The 19,390-nt window shown below is 40.2% G+C and overlaps 1 protein-coding gene across 1 annotated transcript; it reads left to right on the forward strand.

Moving 5' to 3' along the window:
- Nucleotides 1-1,761: 1,761 nt before the first annotated feature.
- Serpinb11 (serpin family B member 11) lies at nucleotides 1,762-18,994 on the forward strand. Its single transcript, XM_006993695.3, has 8 exons — nucleotides 1,762-1,873; nucleotides 8,133-8,318; nucleotides 9,212-9,271; nucleotides 11,134-11,253; nucleotides 13,234-13,351; nucleotides 14,105-14,247; nucleotides 14,821-14,976; nucleotides 16,450-18,994. The coding sequence occupies exons 2-8, from the start codon at nucleotides 8,151-8,153 to the stop codon at nucleotides 16,849-16,851; spliced, it is 1,167 nt and encodes a 388-aa protein (XP_006993757.1). The 5' UTR covers nucleotides 1,762-1,873; nucleotides 8,133-8,150; the 3' UTR covers nucleotides 16,852-18,994.
- Nucleotides 18,995-19,390: the final 396 nt, after the last annotated feature.

A 19,390-nucleotide genomic window follows, 5' to 3' on the forward strand; every position in this document is an offset into this window, starting at 1 on the left:
CTGGAAAACATAACAGTGACATTGGTGATTGTTTTCCTTGAGTATGTCCTAGCACAGTTCTATTTTCTGTTTTTTTTTTTTTTTTTTATTCCAGGCTTCTATCAAGAGCTAGTTTAAAGTACTTTTTGCAATTATAATTATTCCTGGTTTTTATATGACATGGCTTCTTTAAAAAGAATTATTTTATGCATGGGAAAGTAAGAGCAGCAATATATCATTGCAAAGTCTTTTATTTTTTCCTGAAGGTTGGAGGCATTGTCAACTCAACAGCAATCAACATGAAGGGTTTACTTCTTTTCTTGCTCATTAAGATTGCTTCACAAATAAGCTACATTTATGTGTTTTCTCTTTGGCTCTACTTTCAAGGACTCCAGATTAAGATCTTAGGACAGAAGAAGCAAATGACTGGTTACGGGGAGGGGGGGGGCGGTGGCGCGCGTGGGCACAGAGGAGTTAGGTTAATGGAAATACTTCCACCAACAAGGAGAATCTCAGAATAATCACTTCCTTTCTAATAGGGAAAATAGTAGAGCTACAATCAGGATGAGTAATATAAAGACTTTTCCTTGATGAAGCTAATTCTTAGACACCAAGAAAAGTTAAAAACTTCAATCTCTTTTTATGGATCTTAAGAGAGATTGAAGAAAAATCAGGAGGTAGAGGATCAGCCATAACAGTGGGTATGAGCTTTCCAAATCATCAAAAACTCAAGTTGGTTTGGGATCATGTGAGAAATCACTCAGTCTGAGCAGAGAGACATTGGAGGACAGGGGAACATTTTTAGTTCCATTTGGTTAATTGTATAAAGCTACTTTTTTTTTTATCAGAATATTGAAGACTTAATGGGATGAGGACCATATTTTTACCCTCAAGTTTTCTTGGTTTTGCATTTTATACAATTATTAATTTCAACTAAGGAAAGGCATATTGCATGATGAGAATATGGAGAAAATTGTGGTCATAAACAATTTTCTTCTACCATAAATGCAGATGAGTCTGCCTTTATAGCTTTCTTTACCCATTTCAGACGGGTACTGGTACCATCTTGGGGAAGCTGGGCTGCGTATTGCATGCATAAGATTGGCCCTTGGCAAGACCATAAGGGCTTCTCATATTGATGATTCTAGCTCCTCCTCCTCCTAAACATCTATCATCAGCCTTCAACCCTATCTATGCTCTATAGTTTTTCTCCTCCACTTCTGAATTGTGTCTCAGCCATGTGCCTCATCAACACAGGTGGCTTTTTGCTGTGAGAGGCCTGTGTGCCTTGTTCGTAGCAGTCATTCTTAGGAAACCACAGGATAATTCCTGTTGGAGCACACTCTTGTGGTCTTTTTATGAGGTAGGGTTTACTTGATAGTAGATTGCTGAAGCTACGTGTAAAAACACATGCTCCCTGAAGAAAAGCTCAAAGGACCTTGAAATAAATGTGCCTCCAGCAAGAAAGCATCTGTCACCACCAGAGTCTTTCCAACTGAGTGGCTTTGTGTTGTTTATAATGACTCTGGCAACCCCTGGAACCCCACGGGCCCTATTAATGGGATGTGTTCATACTATTTTCTTCAGAAAGACAACTCGTTTTCTTTTAGTGGAAGCTAGACTTGTCTATGATTCTTCATTAGTACAGCAGGGTGAGAATATGTACAATGCTCTCCAGAAATCACAGTTCACCTGTAATTCTTCCAAAGTTACTGGATGCCTTCAGAAGGACTTCCTTCTTAGGGTTGTACTTCCTGCCCAGCAAGTGAGAAGCTGAATCATAACGACACTGTGGAAAGGGAGGAGCGGAAAGTGAAGCTTGTGTTTCCTTTGGAAGGACGCACTCCAGTCCAACCAGCCAAACTGTGCCCATCACCACTGGGAAGCAACAAAGGTAAAGAGAAATACTTCTGTGCTTTATGAGTAGAATTGTTGTCAGAGGGCAATAGATAAAAGTAAAATATGACACTTGACAGGTCTATAATGAGTCAGATGAAGGGGTAGCTTGTTACTTAACTGAATGTGGCCGTTCGCTGACCTTTTGATAATGCTGTTAGTTTATCTGAATATCATTGAAAATGTGCATTATAAAGTCATTAATTCAGCTAACCAGATCTCATGAATCTAATTGATTTTGTAAAGAAATTATCCTTATATTTTCTTAGTATTAATCCTAATCCTTTAAATAAGTATTATCCTTTTTTCTGTGTGATATTTCCTTGTGTGTACAGGTGGAAAGGTGGACGTGTGTGTGTGTGTGTGTGTGTGTGTGTGTGTGTGACAGAGACAGAGAGACACAGAGAGAGACACAGAGAGAGACAGAGGCAGAGAGAGACAGAGAGAGAGAGAGAGAGAGAGAGAGAGAGAGAGAGAGAGAGAGAGAGAGAAATAGAGACAAAGACAGAGAGACATTTCCTCTGTGTGTCTGTGTATATCTTTGTGGATGTGTCTGTGAGTTTCTCTGTGCATGTACTTTTTCCAGGCAGTGCCCCATGTTATAAGAAGTTGAGATCTTTGCCACATATGTGCCCTGAAAGAGCTGACTTTCCCTTACAGGCCTATTTCTGATACATGTCCCCTCCTGACATTTCCTGAATATAGCCAACTCTTGTTGAATCCATCTTTTTAAACTAAAAAGGACAAGAGGCTCAGGAGTCTTTCTTTGCTTCATTCTCTCTGACAGCTACCCTGAGATGTCACATTCCATTTTCCTGGCAGATGTTTCTTACCCTAAAATATAGTAGAAATGTGCACAGATGTTCAAGAAAGCTTTCTATAATACTCTTCTTCTTTTCAAATTACACTTGATCGCCTTCCATGGAACTCCTGTCTTTTTCTTCTGAGCTGGGTTAGGCCATGGTGGGATCTACACATGCTTTATAAGATTCATATGCTTTTAGACTTTTCTCCAGTGGACTCTTCTTCCTGTAAACTGACTTGCTAGTCTTAATTAGTCTAAAAGTGGTAAAATGCTCAGTGTTGTTTTCTCTAATATATATTGGTTCTGGGGTGGACATGAAGACACTGATGATTTCATAAGGATGTTTCCCTTCCCTCAAGGAGTAATCATTCTAGTGACGGAGACCAGCATATCCACTGGACTCAAGTGTGTAGTTCATCCACACATTCCTCTGTATTTGCAAAGAGAGTCACCCAGATGGAGACGAAATGTCAGTAGAGGTTACAACATAAATTTATTTGAATGCAACTTTAAAACTAGAGGTGTTGTAAAAGAATTCTGTTTATGGTTACCAATGTAGATTCTAGAGAATTAACAGAGAGTGCAGACATCATGAATGCTGCAATATAAACCTGCAGACAACAGGTTTATAATGCAGCTTATGGCATTATTATGATTATCAATTTCCAATAGTTTTTCAAATATGAACTTAGTGTTTTCCTTCTTTGTACTGTGAACTGCCAGATTCAACTGTGAGGTCAAACAAGTAGTATTGTTTATTAACTCTTATTTATTGATGCTAGTTGCCAATGTTCTTGATGTTATTTAATAGCATGTGGCAGGCAGTGGGAGAAGCATGAGATTCAGGAGAGATGGACCCCAGTTCCAATCCTAACAGTGTGTGCTCTCTCAAGCTCTGAATGAATCTTGAACTGCAGAAGTGTAGCACTTCCTTCAAGACTAAAGGTTCTGAATCCTGCACATACAGTACTTGGTACATGAACCCTGTGGTCCAATCAGTTACTTCTCAGGGGCATTCTAGTGCAGGTGTGTAGACAGGACATATGAAGATGTTCCTCACAGCACTGCCTGTGATGGTGTGGTGCAGGAGGCCATTCAAGTAAAGAGGCTGACATCTTAAGAGAGTACAAGGATTCACCAGATGGGAGTGATGCGTTTTAAGCATATGGTCCTAAATGAAGAAAAATGACTTAGCAAAAGCTCCTTTAGGAAAGCCAAAATGTATATGACACAACAAAAATCAATATTTTTCCAGAACACATAAAGGGGGTATTCTCTAAAGAAATGAAAAGTGTGGTCTGAGAGTGAAGGGGAAAAAATGAGGTAGGTTTAAAGTGGTGAGTGAAGAAGAGAGTGGCCTGTGCAGTTCAAGGACGACTCACTGCAAGAGGCTAGGGGTGTGATTCTGGGAGCTGTTCTACTCATGATTATAAAGAAAGAAACAGAATTTTTTAAAGTGCAGAACACGGTTAGTGAACTATACCATGTATTCTAAAGTCTCTTTTAAAGAAACCCCAGTAATTGTAGGTTTCAATGACGACTTTATAATAAAAACATAACATAAATTGAATAATCTGAAATCACATCTTAGGACTGACTTTGCTCACCTACTCCACCCTCTGCAATGTAGACTATAGTGTGAAGAAAGGCCAGCTTGGATATACCTCACTACTGGGTGGACTTTTATTACTAAGATTACCAAATAAATGTTTTTCAAAGACACTAATTATTACTGATGTTATAGAGTGCTGTATTGAAATTAAGTTGAAGGACAGCATCCTGGTGAAGACATAGGTTTGCATGTCAGTGGAAAGAGATCAGCAAAGCCCCTGTGATATTTTTGTTTAAAAAACTCAAAAGCTAAGACTTGTCTGGCTCAGGCTTGACTCTAGTGTGCTGTGCTGGCCTAAGAGCTGACACGCATAGCATCTGGTGCTTATAAATAAGTTTAGATCCACCTGTTTTAATTGCAGGAAGGTGCGATCATCACTGGCACCGTGTAAATGCCACTGCTCATTGTTTTGAAAGTCCACAAGTGACACATTTCCTTTTGCTTCTTTGTTAACTGATGATGGTTGAGCCACATGCTCTCCTCCCTCTCTCAGGTCTGAGGACCACGTGCTCTCAGCTCTTTATGACAGTCAGAACACAAAGTATTAAGTTTTGAAGGGGAGTATGACATACATTCCTAAATCAGTGACACATAGGTCACACCCCTGGGAATACAACTGCAGTGAGCTCAGGAATGGGCATGGCTGAAGACCTACAGTAAACTATACAGTAAATGCTCAGAAGTGGGGAAGAGTACTGCGGGTTTGCCATATTGTCCTGGGGAGCATGTGCTTAGGTCAGGATTCTAAAAACCTGTGAGAGTAAGGAGATTAGAGGTGAAAGAATGAGGCGTTTTCAGATCTGTGAGAGTCTAAAATTTGTAGGTGCATTAGGAAAGTGTGAGTGTTAATAAGTGTTCTTGTTGGTGTTAGTGGACAAGGGGACATAAGGAGATTCCTAAAGTGCTGATTCTTTTGGCTGCAAGTAACTGAAGACTCAACAAAACTTTTCATTTAAATAGCAAGACACAGCTTTCCTATGACATAGCAAGAAATCCCAAAGCAGGGTAGATCCAAGGCTGTATATCCACCCACTCAATGGTGAGTCATTAAGGACTCAGATTTCCCCATCTTTCTCCTCTGGTATGCTGTGTTTTCTTTCTGACTACTTACCTCACGACCATGAAAAGCTACTTCATTGGTAGCCACTCGTATACAGCATAGCTCTGAAATGAAGTAGATTCTCCTAGGGGTGTCTTCTTTAGCTTTTTCCAGAGAAAAGTTTTCCTTAGCAAAGACTTCAGAAGATTTTGAGTCCTAAGCCACTCACTGACATGGAATGCAGAATTGTCTTAATTGGTTCAGGTAATTAGGAGCTGCTTCTGGGGACCAGGAAGCAGAAAGCCTCCTCATAAGCACACATGGAATCTGCACTGCAGCCAGCCCTCTTGCTGACTGGTGGGCAATCAACATTTACAACCATGATGTCTGCGAAGCCGGAGGGAGGTAGGGAGGGAGGGAGACCCTTCACAAGATTTCAGAAGAAATCGGAAAAGGGTGCATGGGAAGGCCATGGAGATGAGGAACACTGGCTAGATGCCCTGGCAACTCAATTCCACAGTGAGCCCTCTGGGGCCTTCTGACGCCTTAGTGGAGCGTGTATACCCAAAGACACAGTCTTACTTGTCTCTGTCTCCACTTTCCACGGCTTTTGTCTTCCTGTTTCATTTCCTTGATACATAAATTTCTCTTTAGGCATGTTCGTCTCTTTTTACTCCATTGCTTTTCTCAGGAATGTTCTTCCTATGTGCACCTTCCTAGAAGACTTCCTTTTATTCTTCAGAAAACAGTAGGGGGAATCTGCCTCTCTGGGTAGATCTGTGTCCTCTTCTGTAATCCCACTTAATTCCATGTACACCTGCATAATGCTGTATTACCAGATTAAAATCCCTCTCTTCATTTCTTTCACAGATGTTTTTTAAAGGTTTCCTATATGTCCATCAGTGAAAACAAAAGAGCCAGTATGCTAGGGAGTAGATCAGATAAAAAAAAATTGAATATGTAGTGAGTAAGGTGGTATGTTCTAGAAAGAAAAATATATTGGAGAGATGTGATGTGGTTATGTGGGCTGAGTTTTCAAAGGGGATCATTAGGGAAAGGCTTATTACTGAGGTGCCTTCCCGAAGAGAGCGGGAAATGAACTGCCATCTGACTACTGGTGGGAAGAACACCCAGAGCAGGGATAACAGTGTAGAAGGCCTAAGATGAACATACTTGGCATGTTAGATGGATGGCAATGCTAAAGTAGTGAGGGTCAGTGCAGTGGGGCAGTGATAGGTCTGAGGAGCCAGAGCCAGACCAGAGAGCCTTGCTGGCTTTGGCTTTTTGTGAGAATGGGAAGGTACTGAGGATGCTGAGTACAGAGCAACATGAGCATCTGAACTTTAAGTGACTCACTCTTGCTTCTCAAGAAAACAGCACAGAGGACAGAAACAGTGAAGGAGGCAGCGAGGTGTAGAAAGTATTTCAGTATTGCAAGGGGGGGGGGGGGATAGACGCTTTGACCAGAGTGGTAAAACTGGTGACTTGAGCACCTTTGAAAGCAGAGGAATGGAGATATTTTCATAGATTGAAGGTAAACCAGAGTGAGAAAGTATTAAAGGAGAACCTAAGGTTATTAGCCAGAAAAATAGAAAGGTAGAATTGGGGGTTACAGAAATGAAGAAAGCTGTGAGGGAGAAGACACCATAGAGTGAGAGCCAAAAGGTTGCTTTTCATCATGACAGGTGTGAAGGACCCATGGGGCATCTAGGAGGAGATGTTGAGTGTGTAGTCAGACATATGGGTAGAATTGAGGGGCAGCCTAAATAGAGAGTCAGCTTTGTTTTTGCTGTGACCACATCTGGGGAAACAAACAAAGAGTTTCATTTGGCTCATAGTTTCAGAAAGCTCAGTCTCACATGGTGAAGGAATGATAGAATAGGTCCAGTTATAGAGGGAAGGAAGGAGGGAGAGAAAGGAGAGGGTCAGAGAGATGGAGAGAGAGAGGAAAAGGGAGAGTGAATGAATAGCTTCAAGTCCATGCACTTAGTGACCTATTTCCTCTGAACAGGTCCTCCCTAACATTTCCAGAGCCTCTCATGGTAGTTCTACCAGCTTGAGAACATCTGTTCAGTTCATGAGTCCATGGGGGGCACATTTTATATTCAAACTAGAACAAAGACCTAACAGTGTGTTGGTGATATTTGAACATGGGATGAGGTCACCTGGTGTGTGAGTGTAAAGACAAATAAGACTCAGATCTGAATTCTGGTAAATTCTGATGAACCAAGTTTAGCAATGGAGAAAGATCTTGAGTGTGAGACAGAAGGGTCCCCGGGCAGCAGGCAGTGGATGAGAGGAAAGTCACCACAAGGAAGACAAAGCAAAGAAGTGTTTGTTGGCAATGAGCCCTCTTGAGAATAAAGTCCCCCAGTGGCTGGGAACTGCTCTTGCAGATTGCTGTTTCTGGGGCTCTCTACTCTTAGTGCTCTGTCAATGTTTGTAGCACTGAACTTTCTCTCCCAACATGCTCTTTCCCTAAAGTAGCCTCCACAATCTTTCCTTCTCTCGGGTTTTTCTCTGTGGATTTTCACTGATGACATGGCTCTGAGTAGGTGGAGAGCTTTGACCACCTTCCCAGCTTTGCTCTGCATTCCTGGAAGAGTGCCAAGGAGGGGATAAAACTGTGGCAAGTGTCAGGTTGCTCTCATGGAACTGCATGGAAAGGTGACACTCTGTTCTCATGAGGCCGTGAATGTGGGCAATCTGGTGGGAAAACAATTGTTTGAGTTTGTGTAGCATAAGCATTTGAAAACAGAAAGTAATACACAAGGACTGGATTATTTCTGCTCTGTTTTTAGGCATTGTTTGGCACAAATATGAACCCCATCACCACAGCAAATGCTGAATTTTGCCTTGATGTATTCAAAGAGCTGAGCAGTAGCAATGCAGGAGAAAACATCTTCTTTTCTCCACTCTCTATGTTCTATGCTCTAAGCATGCTCCTTCTGGGCGCCAGAGGCAAGAGTGCTGAGCAAATGGAAAAGGTAAGGACTGGAGGAGAACATCCCCAGAACGCAGATATCTTTTATGTGCCACCTCTAATCTGCCAAATTTCAGCCATTTTTCATTAAAAAAATATCATCTTGTGTAATGAAAAGGCATACTTAGGTAAGACATGTTTCTTAGAAAGGCAAAAAGTTTTAAGTAATATAGTTTAATGCAAATCAATACAACACATAACTCCTTTTATATCAACTACATTTTGCAGTAACTTTTATTTTGGCGATTTGAATATAATAGAGACACATGTTTGGTATTATTCTTTCCATCTAAAACCCAAACCCTCACAATATTTTAAATAAATTAAAAAAAAGAATTTATTACTAAATTTCTTCAGGATAATCCTGTTAGCAGACAGAGATTGTTATCCTTATTTTACAACCAGGAAAACAGAGGAATGGTGATCTGTCACATGACACCGGTCACCAGGGTCTTTCCAATCTATGTATTTTTATTACTGAGAATGTTTAGAAAAATATCTCTTTATAATTCTTAGGATAGTTTCTTATCTTACTTTACTGAGAAACTGTCATGTTTCTAGGACTCTCAATGGTCAATACTCTATATAAAGGCCTGAAGAGTAGGAAAAAAAGGCAGAGTGGCCTGAGATAATAACACTCATTTCCTAGAACCTGATTAACTATGGTCTGGGGCAAGGGTGCTTGTCCTTTTTGATCTCTGTTCTCCTAACATAAAATGGAGGTGATAGTATTTACTCATGGAGTTGTTGGGAAGGTTAGATAGAAACTCAAAGAATTAACTCAGGACTTGGAACATATGTTATCAGATGTTGATCTGAAATGAAAAATGAATACATTTCTCAGATTTTATTGACTGTGTATCACTTTCATGGTCAGTTGATCTTTTCTTTTCCTAGGTGCTCCACTATGACAACTTTTCAGAATTCTTAAAACCAAAGATGAAAGACTCTTCTGAGGTATGAGGATATCACTGCTGAGATATCAAGTACTCTTAGCATTACACATCAGGAAATCATATTTCATGAGGAGAGTAGTGGAGTCCTCTCTTGGGTCCATAAAAAAGGTGGCTCTGGGCCAGCAGTGGTGGCACATGCCTTTAATCCCAGCACTCTGGAGGCAGAGCCAGACAGATCTCTGTGAGTTTGAGGCCAGCCTGGTCTACAGATCGAGATCCAGGACAGGCACCAAAACTACACAGAGAAACCCTGTCTTGAAAAAAAAAAAAAGAAAAAGAAAAAGAAAGTCAGCTCTGTCTGGACTCCTCTGACAATCTTTCCAATTACTACAGCAGAGTATTGAGTTTAGCACATGGTAGTAATGATAACAGTAATGCCAAAGCCTCTCCATCCAATTTTTTTAACTGATTATTGTCATCTTCACTCAGACTTTTCTGTTCTGTGCCTGTGTCTGATATTGACTGCCAGATTCATCCACGCATGTAGTTTTGTTGACCCACTAAGAGATTCTGAGAAATGGTTGCCATTTAATTACATACTGTCCCTGGTGTGGCCCCATTTATATTCTCTGAGACAATCGTTTTTATTCTTAAAGAAGTATTCACTCATTTACTTAGAATTCTTGCATGGTGCTTGGATATACCAGACTTTTTCTTTTAGGCCACCAACCAGCACCCAAATCATAACATGGAGACTTGATATTAGTTATGAATGCTCAGTCTAGCTTAGACTCATTTCTTGCTAGCTATTATAACTTAACTTGTTTCTCTTCATCTATGTTTTGCCTTTTCCTTTTTAAACCTCACTTTCTGTATGTCCTACTCTGTGTCTGCTGGCTGGTGGCTGCCTGGCTGTGCCTGGATGTCTTCCTCTCTTTCTCCCTCATTCTCTCCTCTCTTCTTCTCTTTCGTTCTTCTCAAGCCTAAATTTCTTGTACTAGTTATTCTCTCTGCCTGCCAGCCCCTCTTCTGCCTAGCTATTGGCCGTTCATCTTTTATTAGACTATTCAGGTGCTTTTGGCAGGCAAGGTGAAACAAATGCAACACACACACACACACACACACACACACACACACACACACACACACAAATTGAAACCTTCTCAGAAACCCTACTTATTAGGAACCGTTGTTTATAAAATGTAGGCGTTGCCTCTTTGAGATCAATGAACTCTTAATTATAATTTATATGTATCACAGTTGCAAATTTAGCAGAACTGCTACTGCACAAATACCAGTGAATGTATTAGATCTTGTTAGTGAAGGTTGAAGAATGAAGACATTAGTAGGGTATGTTGGTTTATGTTTGTAATCTCAGCACGTACGAGGCAGGAGGATTGTTGGCAAGTTCAATGCCAGACTGGTGTATATAATAAATTCAAGCCAGGACTATTTACTAAGACCATATCCATTAGTTGGGAAGAAAGAGTCAACAAGAATCTAAGGGGATGAGAGATGGCAATGAAGAAGAGATCACAATGAAAAAAATAGCAGAAAGCAACAAGCTGTCAAAAAAAGAAAAGAAAAGAAAAAAAGAAAGAATAAAAGACCAAACATTGAAAATAAAAATATAGATACAAAGGCAGCTGCAGAACTTGCATTAGAATCTCTTTGTTCATAAAAACCTAAGCTTTTGAATTAAATTATTAGGACCAACAAGTAAGTACATGCGAATCTGTGTACAGTCTGCTGAGATTAAATGCTGAAGGAAATCAAGGAAGGTGCTTGGATGGTTCATCTCTTGGCGTTCACTGCTGCTTGCTGGAAGGCAAGCATCTTGATCTGCAGATACTGTTTCTTCACTTTTGTATACCTCCTCAGTGACAAGAAACCAACTGCTTTTCTTTTTTGTTCACCTGTCAGTGCAGCCACGGTGGAAGGATACATTCTGAGTTTGGAGCCCTGCTATCCCAAATCAACCAACCAAATTCCCTCAGCATTGCCAATAGAATCTATGGGACTAAGACGATAACATTCCACAAGGTAAGCACGCCTGGAGGCTCTGAATTTCATAATATAAAGTTGAGGGAGAGCGAGGAGAGCTTATGGTATTCTTTACAATGTTGAATTTGAGCTTAGAGTTTCTGAGAAATGGCTTTATCAAAATTCCCACTTAGAGTTCTGCAATATCGCATGAAAATTGCTTTCTCTGAAAAATCCCTAAAGCTGTGCAAGAACTAAAGTCAGAGATGAAACACAAAATGAAAGTCATTTGTAAGAATTGCCCTTTATGGATGAGAGAAGTGAAACCCATTTCTCATCTTTTACAAAGTCCCTTGACGATAGACTATCATGAGGTAGTTGCTAGTACATTCCACTAGGAATCAAGAGATGTGAGTTTTCTTTCCATTTATACATATGACTTTGAGCAACCCACTTCCGTCTTTAAAATAAGAGGCTTAGAATATTTTTGTCTAGCTCCAGAATTGGAGATGGGTTTCAGTCCTTACCCACAACATTGTAGTGTGTAGTTTCACTGAAAGTTTAATTGATACCCTGTGCCAGTCACTCATGAACGCATCACAGCCATTGTTTCATACAGTCATTTCATTGTGCTATGAAAAGGTACAAATTTTCCACAAATTCTAGAGTCTCTAAAACAGATTCTGAAAATTTCAATTGACAAAGGTCACAGAGATAATTATCAAGAATTAGATTTGGTCCTTATCTAAACTCAAGGCTTCTTCCTGCCATGACGGACATGAAACCCTGGTGTCCTTGGTCCATCTCCATCTAACCAGGATTACTGAGGCAGTGAGAGGAAGCCTCAAACATTCGTTTGTCTTCTCAGTCTGGTGGCTTAAGCTGCGTTAGATGTCACATATCACTGATAGAACTTCTGCGTCTGAGGTGGGTGGGCCACATTGGCACTGCAGACTCCTCTTTCTGCTGTCACAGAGGCTCACAAAAATGTGCTCTGCTGAGTGTCTGATGTGATGAAGTCCAGGATCATCTCCTTTGAGCTGGTGTGCTTTACTTCTCAAAACAGTGACCCAGACAAGACAGGAGATATATGTTGCTTTTGGGGGGTGGTGGTGGTTTGAATTTGTTTCTGGGGTAAGGAGTTATTTAGCCACTATGCTTACTGATTTTCCTGTAACACTCTTGTTTCTTAACTTTGAGGAGGAAAAACATAGGGACAGACAAAAAAGCTACTCAGTGTATGAAATTCATCATTTTGATTTGAATATATTGGTATAAGAAAGTCTATGACATAATGGGAAAACATCCAAATGTTTCTGGATATTTTTCATTTTCGGAAAATCTTTGGATTTAAAGACAAGTACTCATGGACATTCTTACTTTTAAGCTTGTTATATCAACAGATGTTTGTCTCTGTGTTAGGATTTTAGAACATTCTGTGCTATAATGTTCTTTCTTGTGTGTGTATGTGTGTGTGCGTGTGTATGTATGTATTTTCTTTAAACTATTTTTTGTGGTTTATGTATGTATGTGCATACGTGTGTGTGCATGTGTGTGTGTGTGTTGCTGTGTGTCACTGTGTGAGTCACTACCTGAGCCAGTGTGTGTATGTGTGTGTGTGTGTGTGTGTGTGTTGCTGTGTGTCACTGTGTGAGTCACTACCTGAGCCAGTGTGTGTGCATGTGTGTGTTGCTGTGTGTCACTGTGTGAGTCACTACCTGAGCCAGTGTGTGTATGTGGAAGTCAGAGGAAAGCTGTCAGTTCTCTCTTTTCACCTTTTGTAAAACAGGGTCTCTTCCTTGTTCACCAATGTTTATGCTGGCCTATCCAGGCCCTAGCTCCTGGGGGTTGACCTATCTGCTCTCTATCTTCTTGAAGGGGAACTAGAGTCAAGTGCATGCCACCTGGCTTTCATGTGGGTCTGGGGAGCAAGCTCAGCTCTTCACACTTGCATAGCACACACTTTACTCACTGGCCATCTCCCAGACCCCTCTTTGTACTATTTTTGGGTTGTCTTTCAATTCACCTTTTTTTTTACAGCAATATTTAAGATGTTCTGAGAAACTGTTCCAAGCCAAACTGCAATCTGTTGATTTTGAATTGTCTACAGAAGAGACAAGGAAAATTATTAATGCTTGGGTTGAAAATAAAACTAATGGTAAGGATAACTCTGTGTGTGTGTATGTGTGTGTGTGTGTGTGTGTGTGTGTGTGTGTGTGTGTGTAAGTGTGTAAGCATACATGTATCTGTATGTGTACAACTTTGGTAAAAGTCTTACTTTGCTTTGCTAACAAGGAAGCTGAAGTTACCTAGTGTGAAGTCAACATGCAGGTAGATAGCAATGAAAGACCTGGGTTTTCAACAGCAGGCTTGTGTGCTAAGTATTTTCACCTGCTAAGGCAGCCCTCAACCTTCCTAATGCCGTGACCCTTTAACACAGTTCCACATGTGTGGTGACCCCCAACCATTAAATTATGTTGTTGCTACTTCATAATTGTAATTTTGCTACTGTAATAAATTGAAATGTAAATATCTGACATGCATGATATCTGATACACAAGCCCCAAAGAAGCTGCGACCCACAGGTTGAGAACTGCTGTGCTGAGCCATCCTGTTCACCTACGGAGGGGATCATTTAAAGATAAGCTACAGAAGTTAGTAAAGAGTTTTATAAATAATAGACAATAATTTGTTAGAAACGAGTAGGTATAGGACAAATTGAGTCACCCCTAAGGCATTACTTCCTAGACCAGAAGTACCTGTGACAGGGAAAGACTCTATGTCCAGAAACATGAGTTCTTCTGGGACCTCAAATGTAAAATTACTGTCTGAAAAAACACTGTGCAAATATTTATTAGCAACAAGTTAATCCAAATAAAATTACCTCTTCTTTTGTTTGTTTTACTACAAGGAAAAGTCACAAACCTATTTGGAAAGGGTACAATTGACCCCTCCTCTGTCATGGTCCTAGTGAGTGCCATATATTTCAAGGGACAATGGAAAAATAAGTTTGAGAAAAGAGAGACCGTGAAGGCTCCCTTTCATATAAGTGTGGTGAGTATTTCATTCTCAGACCAATGACAAGTCTTAAAATGAAATAATAATTTAAGGACAATACAGAAATATTTCATGAAAACATTGCTGTAAGTTGCTGAAAGCTTTTACTTTTCAAGATTCCAGTAACTTCTCTCACTGGACAGAGGCTCCCTGAAAGAATGGAGACCTCTTCTCTTCCTTCTGTTCTGCCCTTGTAGTCTTGATATTCACACCGTGGCTACTTCCTGTGACTGCTAATCAACTCTGATTTTGTCCTGGACAGTATCCACATGGCTTAGAAAAGATACTGAACCTTTCATTTGATTTCCAGTATAAGTCATTTTAGCTGGAGACTCTGCTGTCGTAATTAAAGACAGAAATCATCTCTATATTATTAAACTTCCACAGTCTCTAACTTTGACATATTGTATGATTACAAATTGATAACTCATGGCAAAGAAAAGTAATAAAAGAGTACAGTCAATGATTTATAATTTGCGGTGCTAACATGGGTATCTGCATTATAAAAATAAAGTGCACATACATGTGCACTGCGACTGTACACTTTAATCATAATCTTTTTAACCATAGGGTAAAAGTGCAGTTGTGGACATGATGTTCCAGACTGGGACGTTCAAACTGGCCTTCATAAGAGAGCCACAGATGCAAGTCCTTGAGCTTCCCTATGCCAACAACAAGCTAAAAATGATCATCCTGCTTCCAGGGGGCACAGCCAATGTAAACCAGGTAAAAGCTCAACAATGCCACCTTGCAATGAATGTGGGAGTGCATGCGTGCGTGTGTGCGTGTGTGCGTGCGTGCGTGTGTGTGTGTGTGTGTGTGTGTGTGTGTGTGTACCCACTCTTTCACATATACTCTGTGTGCCTTGTGGTTTCTGTACATCAGTCATGGACTCACGACTAGGCTTCGTGGTCTTTTCCCAGGAGCTGTAGATTAAGGATGATTCCTGCCCTTTAGGAATATATATTCAGGCAGACAAGCACTTCATTCATTGAAAAAGTTATGTAAGTTCACTATGTTACACAATATTAATGCACACATATATCCCTCAGGAGACACTTAGTGGACATCTTTCTGCAATAATCATGATAATCAGATTCACGTCATGCCAGTCAGATTCCTGGATCCTAGAGATCTGCTGAAGCCTTGCTGGGGGGAAGTTTTAACCAGAGGATACACTCACAGTCATGTGCAAAACCAAAAGATATGAATTAGAATGAGGCTCTGAGGGTGGTGTTCCTAGAGAATTATCTCCACGTGAGCTTTACTAAATGTATAGAAGATAGACAGGTGAAGTGAGGAGACCCTCCTGATCTGGGGAGAGTAAAGAACATGTGTAAGTGTGCTAAGTATGAGGCAGCTGAGATCTGCTGGTTTTTATCATAAGGTAACAGATTAGAGCTAGCAAATGAAAATGATAAAAGGATACTTTGAAAGAATATCTACCTTAATCTTAAAATTTTGTATTATGAGAATGGGAAGGTAATGACAGTTTTAAACTTTGGGACAAGTTAACAATAAAAATGACACAGTATGTAGTGTCTATATACTGGTGCTATAGAGGGCTGGCTATAGGGCATTAAATACCCAAGATTAGCATTTAAATGACAATCAAAATGATGAAGATTGATTTTATGACGAGAAGTCAATTGCTGGGACCATTTGGGAAACCTAAGTACATATGTGGGAGTTGAAATGCCCGTCAGAAAGAAGCACAAAGGCATTAGGCAAGCATGTACCATGTTGAGCTTCAGAAGAAGCATAAGAGAGTAAACGTCATCAGAGAGATTGGAGCCATTAAGGGTAGGACAAAGGGATCTGGCATCTTAGAAGCCAAATGAGAACTAAGGTCATAAAGATGTTACTCAAAGTTTCAGGTGAGGGCCAAGAAGAAATGGCAGGATTGATTCAGGAAGCAGGCACGAAATGATGGCTGAAGCAATAAGCAGAGAAGTTTAGGTAAAGGCTAAATGCTGAGGGAGTTCTAGAGTGTACACGGAGAAAGTCAGTGAGGGAACAGAGGAGAAGCAGGGATCAGAAAGGGAAAGTGAGGCTAAACGAATAGAAAGGCAGCGCATGAGCGTTAAAGGTTAAAGCCATCATGAAGCTGAGCCATTCACAGTGGGAATCACGGAAACATGCTTCACTCAGAAGCTGTGCATTTGGTTCATGTGTACGCATCTGTATTTTGACTCTTAGATAGAAAAACACCTGAATGTGAAGATGCTTCAAGAGTGGACCAACTCTTCTAACATGGTGGAAAGAGAAGTGGATGTTCACATCCCCAAATTCAATCTCGCAGTGAAATATGACCTAAACTCCCTCTTGAAATCCCTAGGGATGAGGGACATCTTCAGCGTGGGCAAAGCTGATCTCTCTGGGATGTCACCAGACAAAGGCCTGTATTTATCCACGGTCGTTCACAAGTCCTATGTGGACGTCAATGAAGAAGGCACCGAGGCAGCAGCGGCCACTGGGGAGAGTGTGGCTGTGAAACGACTTCCTGTCACAGTTCAGTTCACAGCAAATTGTCCCTTCCTCTTCACTATCCAGGATGAGTCTGACAATATTTTATTTGCTGGCAAGTTTGCCTCTCCATAGACAGAGAGAGGTCACTGTAGAGGCTTCAGAGGTAGATAAAGGAGTACAGGGGCAAGGGACCAACAATTTGCATCTCAGCTTTTGTGCATCTGCAAAGCAGGTCTACCAGATGGCAGATCTTCAGCCTGATCCTGTGAGCTAGTGGACCTCACACTGGAGAAGTCCTGCAAAAAGATACATTTAGACCAGTGCTTTTCTGGATTTCTTATTTTTGAGACCTCATTTGAGTACTGAGTGACATGATTGAGTTAGCAGAGAAGTTTATAAAGGGCTGAATGTTTTTGGGTTTTCTATGTTAGTGAGATTGTGAGTGAGTGAACACTACAAATCAGACCAAGGGTTTCTACTTTAGCTTGACTTTTAAATATAAGTTTCCTGCATGCCTAAATACAGTAGTATGAACTTTAGCTCAAAATTCTATATTGATCATAATAAATGGACACAATGCTTTAAGTTCTTTGAAGATGGAGTGCACTGTATCAGTTAATTAACCGGGGGAAGGAGCTTTCTTATTCAGGAAACATTTTCCCACCCTTTCTTTTTCTTAAAAAAATTCTTTGACAATTCACATGTACATAATAAATTTTGGTCATTTTTCATCCCCCCTCACTACTATCCTTAATGCCCCTGTCTTTTCCATGGAAACCTTTTTTCTTCTCCACAATTCCTCCTCCTACACTGACCTCTATTTTGTGACTCACGGAGTTTAACTGAGGGTTGCTTGCATGAGTAAGTGTTGGTGAGAGGTTGTTCAGTGGAGCACGGTAACTTATTAGCGGTTACACTGTTAAGAAGGGGCACCTGTTCCCGGTCCCTGCTAGTTATCCATACAGTTCCTCAGGAAGGAAGTCTTCAGAGCCCCTTCCCCCTTCGTGAGAAAATGTTGATGTACTGATGGGCCTGACTTTGTGCATATCTTCTGCAAGGACCCAAGCTGCAGAGACCTCATGAGGGCAACGGCCATGTCCTGCCCAGGAGGCATGTTTATAGCATTCCTCCTCCTCATGCTTCCACTTTGAACTCTCTCTGCCTCCTCTTCCCAGTGCTTCCTGATCCCTGGAAGGGTATGATGCAGATGTCCTGTTTGGAGCTGAGCACTCACAGCCACTTATGCTAAGCGCGACTGTTTCCAACCAAATCTTTTTTTTTTTTTTTTCAGGCAATTTATTTTGTTCTATTCATTCACAGTTAATACAGAAAATACTTGGAAACATTTCCATATAATATTTGACACAGAAATCATCAAATAGAAGTATACAATGTTGACAGGAGGCAGTACATTTATAATTTATAACCCCAAATGTATTTATAAATTAGAAATGGAAAGATCTACAAATGAAATTATGAAGGTTCACCAAAGTCATTTAATCTGTCAGTTTCTCATTCATTTTTATGTCTTAATAATATTCTATTGTATGAATAAGCCACATTTTATTTCTCTCCAGTATTTGATAGCTATTTGAGTTGTTTTAACTTTTTTACTATTAGCAACACACTGCTGTAAACCTTCATGTACATGTTTCATAGGTGCACATTTTCAGTAGTTTGAGGTTATATTCCTAAGGGTAGAATTGTTGAGTAACAGAGTAACAATGTTTTGCATTTTGACCAACCACCAGACTGTTTTGCCAAAGTGGCACACCATTTTACAATCTCACCAAATCCTTGTTTTTAAGGCTCTGATTTTTGTACAAAAGCATTCAATCATTCTGTCAGACCAAACCAGGAAAAGTAAGCTATAGTTCAGAGCTGTTCTATTCCATTTACTATGCAAAGCCAATCTTGGCGTTTGCAACTCTCAGCCCTTTTGAGTATTCTTGCAGTGTTCACCTTTTCCTCCACCACTTTTTTTTCTTCTTTTTTTCTGGTTTATTTCTATCTATTACAAATGTATAAAAAATCCTCCATCAACACTGCTGATAGCAGCAGAACCTTGAGAAATATACCTTTGGTTTGCCTCAGAAAAGGAACACATATTGTACTGTAAAGTTTATAAAATTGGTGCAAAACATTGTAATAATGTTACAATACCAGTTTTAAGAGTTCAGTGACTAATGGGGAGCCGATGGGATACATGCAGAACTGTGAAAGCGATCTCACTTAGCCAGCTGTACGCGTAGACTGTAAATCTACATTCAGATCATTTCTGAACTAAGACTATCAGCTCAGTTTATCTGTTGAGGTCAACCAGGAAACCCTAGAATATACCTTGATTTTTGCAAAAGAACAAAATAGGGGGAGGGGTTTCTTCAGCATTTCAGTCCACCAGTAACCAACCAAATCTTTTATTGGTTAAAATATATAATACATTTCTTATGCTTTAAAAATCAGCAATTCAGTAATATAATTCTCGGAAGAACAAAAGCTGGCTATCAGTTGGATGATTTTATCTTATAGAAAGCTTTTGGATTTTTCACCAAAGATAACACAGAGCAATAACCAGATGATAGATATCACAATACAATGGCATGACATGTAAATGTGTGAAGTATAATCATGTGTGTATGCTCTGTGGCTTTTCCCGAGGAGACTGGGACAC

This window comes from Peromyscus maniculatus, chromosome 11 (genome assembly GCF_049852395.1).
Source record: "Peromyscus maniculatus bairdii isolate BWxNUB_F1_BW_parent chromosome 11, HU_Pman_BW_mat_3.1, whole genome shotgun sequence".
NCBI classification, from domain to species: Eukaryota; Metazoa; Chordata; class Mammalia; order Rodentia; family Cricetidae; genus Peromyscus; species Peromyscus maniculatus.

Bases quoted from the DNA above. Each gene is read 5' to 3' on its own strand.
- Serpinb11 (XM_006993695.3), top strand. From the start codon at position 8,151: ATGAACCCCATCACCACAGCAAATGCTGAATTTTGCCTTGATGTATTC. The intron at 8,319-9,211 runs GTAAGGACTGGA...TTCTTTTCCTAG, and splicing joins GTGCTGAGCAAATGGAAAAG to GTGCTCCACTATGACAACTT. The intron at 11,254-13,233 runs GTAAGCACGCCT...TTTTTTTTACAG, and splicing joins AGACGATAACATTCCACAAG to CAATATTTAAGATGTTCTGA.